At 29.7% G+C, this 2,244-nt stretch overlaps 1 protein-coding gene across 1 annotated transcript; it reads right to left on the bottom strand.

The window, feature by feature from the left end:
• Positions 1 to 311: 311 nt before the first annotated feature.
• On the bottom strand, positions 312 to 2,156 carry LOC111032920 (E3 SUMO-protein ligase KIAA1586-like). Its single transcript, XM_022313404.1, has 2 exons — positions 809 to 2,156; positions 312 to 748 (listed from the first exon to the last, which is right to left on the bottom strand). The coding sequence occupies exons 1-2, from the start codon at positions 2,154 to 2,156 to the stop codon at positions 312 to 314; spliced, it is 1,785 nt and encodes a 594-aa protein (XP_022169096.1).
• Between the last annotated feature and the right edge of the window lie 88 nt (positions 2,157 to 2,244).

Raw genomic sequence — 2,244 nt, 5'->3', positions numbered from 1 at the left:
ATAGGTATCAGTGATGTAGTCCTAAAAAAAATCATGGGTACACGCCTTAATCATTGTAAAAAATAACTTGGGGGGCTATGCCCCCCAAACCCCCCAATCGCCTCACCATTATTCGATACTCATACAATACTTCATCTATTTGTCTATATAATATACAATAGAACCTCATAAACTATGATTGGTATATTTTAAACTCATAATCCATTAAAAAAATTCAAAACTATAACCAATTAACAAATCAATGAAACATATTATTATTTTTGTTTATTTATTATAAGACATTTTTAAACATTTAATTATAATTTATAATATTAAAGTAATTCCCATAATTTGGATTTTAGGTCTTTGTTTGGGACTGTAGTGGCAACTTTTCTTGACCTATTGTCATCAGCATCTCTATGCGAGGTTAACCAACTTTCAACATAGTCTTTAGGATTCCATTTGTTTAAAGGTGGACCATTAATATTTATGAACATTGAATTTGAAATATTTTTTATTAGCAGTCTTGAACGTAGATCTGTACATATATTGTTCATAAGACTAAACCCACGTTCGCACTCTGCTGTTGAGCATGGGAATGTCTTAATTAAAATATTTATGTCCTTAAGTTCTTCTATTAAGTTTATATCATCTACTTTATCATTTTCATCAACATAGATTCGCATTCCTTTTAACGACTTTACTTCATTAATACAAAATCTGTTACATATACGTTGTATTTCTTTTTCCCCAAAGCGTATATCAACTTCTGAAGGCCATAATTTTTTATCAAATATTTGAAAGTCTTCAAGTATTATTTTTTCTTCACCTTCATTTGGTATAAGTCTCATATTTAAATTATTTACAACACTTGTTATAAATTGGTTCTTATTTATACAATTTATCTTTTCATTACTAGATAAAACAACAGTTTTAAACATCATTTTTTCTTTTGCTTTAACAGCTTCTGAATAATATTTACCATCCATGGTTTTCAATGACTCAATAACTCTAATTGTTCTTCTAATTAGTACATCAGCTTGTAATAGTGACATGTCTTGTTTTTGTAAGTCAAGAGATAATTGTGATATTTCAAATAAAATATCACACATTAAGGCTAAGTCTAACAAGAATTGTATACATCCCAAACGCTTACTTAGCCCACTGTACTTAGATTTCGTTTTATTATCACGAAGTGTATCTTTAGAGGCTTGAACAAGATGATTATACAATGCTGGATATATTTTCCAAATTACACTAATTGTTCTAAAACTACTTGCTACCCAGCGAACATCAAGAACTTTTCCAATTTTTAAAAAAATTTCATTTAGACTTGTGCAGTGTTCTCTTAACTCAATTTGATTTTTTGGAGATCTACTGTATAAAGAATATAAAGAATCTAAAAAATACTTAAAATGGTTGGTAGCAGTTATTTCCTTTAAAGTATCACCGACTGCTAGCTCTAACCGATGATTAAGACAATGCCAGCTAAAAATTAAAGGATACTTCTCTTTCAAACGTACAGCCACTCCATTTTTTTTACCAAGAAGTACACTAGCTCCATCCGTTACAAATGATACCCAATGTTCTACCAAAAAATTCTCTGTGAATCCAGAAGTATGAAGACATTCTATTAATTGGTTGACTATGTTAGAAGCTGTTTGACTTTTTAATTCTACCAAATCCAAAAATAAAAAAACAGGTTCTGAATTTAATATTGATGCTTTAACATAAACCACCATACCTGATAAAGAACTAACAGTAGTGGATTCATCTATAAGAATAGAAATCTTAGATGATGTTGCTATTATATTTTGGACTATTTTAGTTTTCATTTTGTCTGCAATATGGGAAATAATATTTGTACTAGAGTACCTTGAATGCAATGTAGTACCCATGTCAAGTCCATTGAGCTGCTGTAATTCAATTAATTTTGAGTGGTCATCATAAGGTCTATTATATTTAGAAATATAGTAAGCTGATCGAAAAACTTTTTGCGTTGTATCGTAGAAATTAGATTTACCAGTTTGAAAAGCTTTGCTTAACAAGTTAGAACATTTTTGTTGCGAAATTTTTTCAGTTTCCGTATGGGCTTTGGAGGTCTTATGTTTCAAAATTTTGTGCCGTAAATTAGTCAATCTGGCAGCTTTAACTGTATTGGAACCACCATCAATCATTGTTAAGCACCATTCTTTTGATATTTCAACACCTTTGCTTTGAAATGTTTTTAATGTACCTACTGACTTACAATATTCACAACCAATT

The sequence above is a fragment of the Myzus persicae genome, unplaced genomic scaffold (assembly GCF_001856785.1).
Source record: "Myzus persicae strain clone G006 unplaced genomic scaffold, MPER_G0061.0, whole genome shotgun sequence".
Lineage (NCBI taxonomy): Eukaryota > Metazoa > Arthropoda > Insecta > Hemiptera > Aphididae > Myzus > Myzus persicae.
Note: the sequence above shows the minus strand (reverse complement) of the source record. Positions and strands in the feature narration are given on the sequence as shown.

Excerpts from the sequence above, each read along its gene's own strand:
- LOC111032920 (XM_022313404.1), bottom strand. The coding sequence starts at position 2,156 with ATGATTGATGGTGGTTCCAATACAGTTAAAGCTGCCAGATTGACTAAT. Across the intron at positions 749-808 it reads GAGACTTATACCAAATGAAG|AAGTTGATATACGCTTTGGG; the intron begins GTGAAGAAAAAA and ends TATGGCCTTCAG.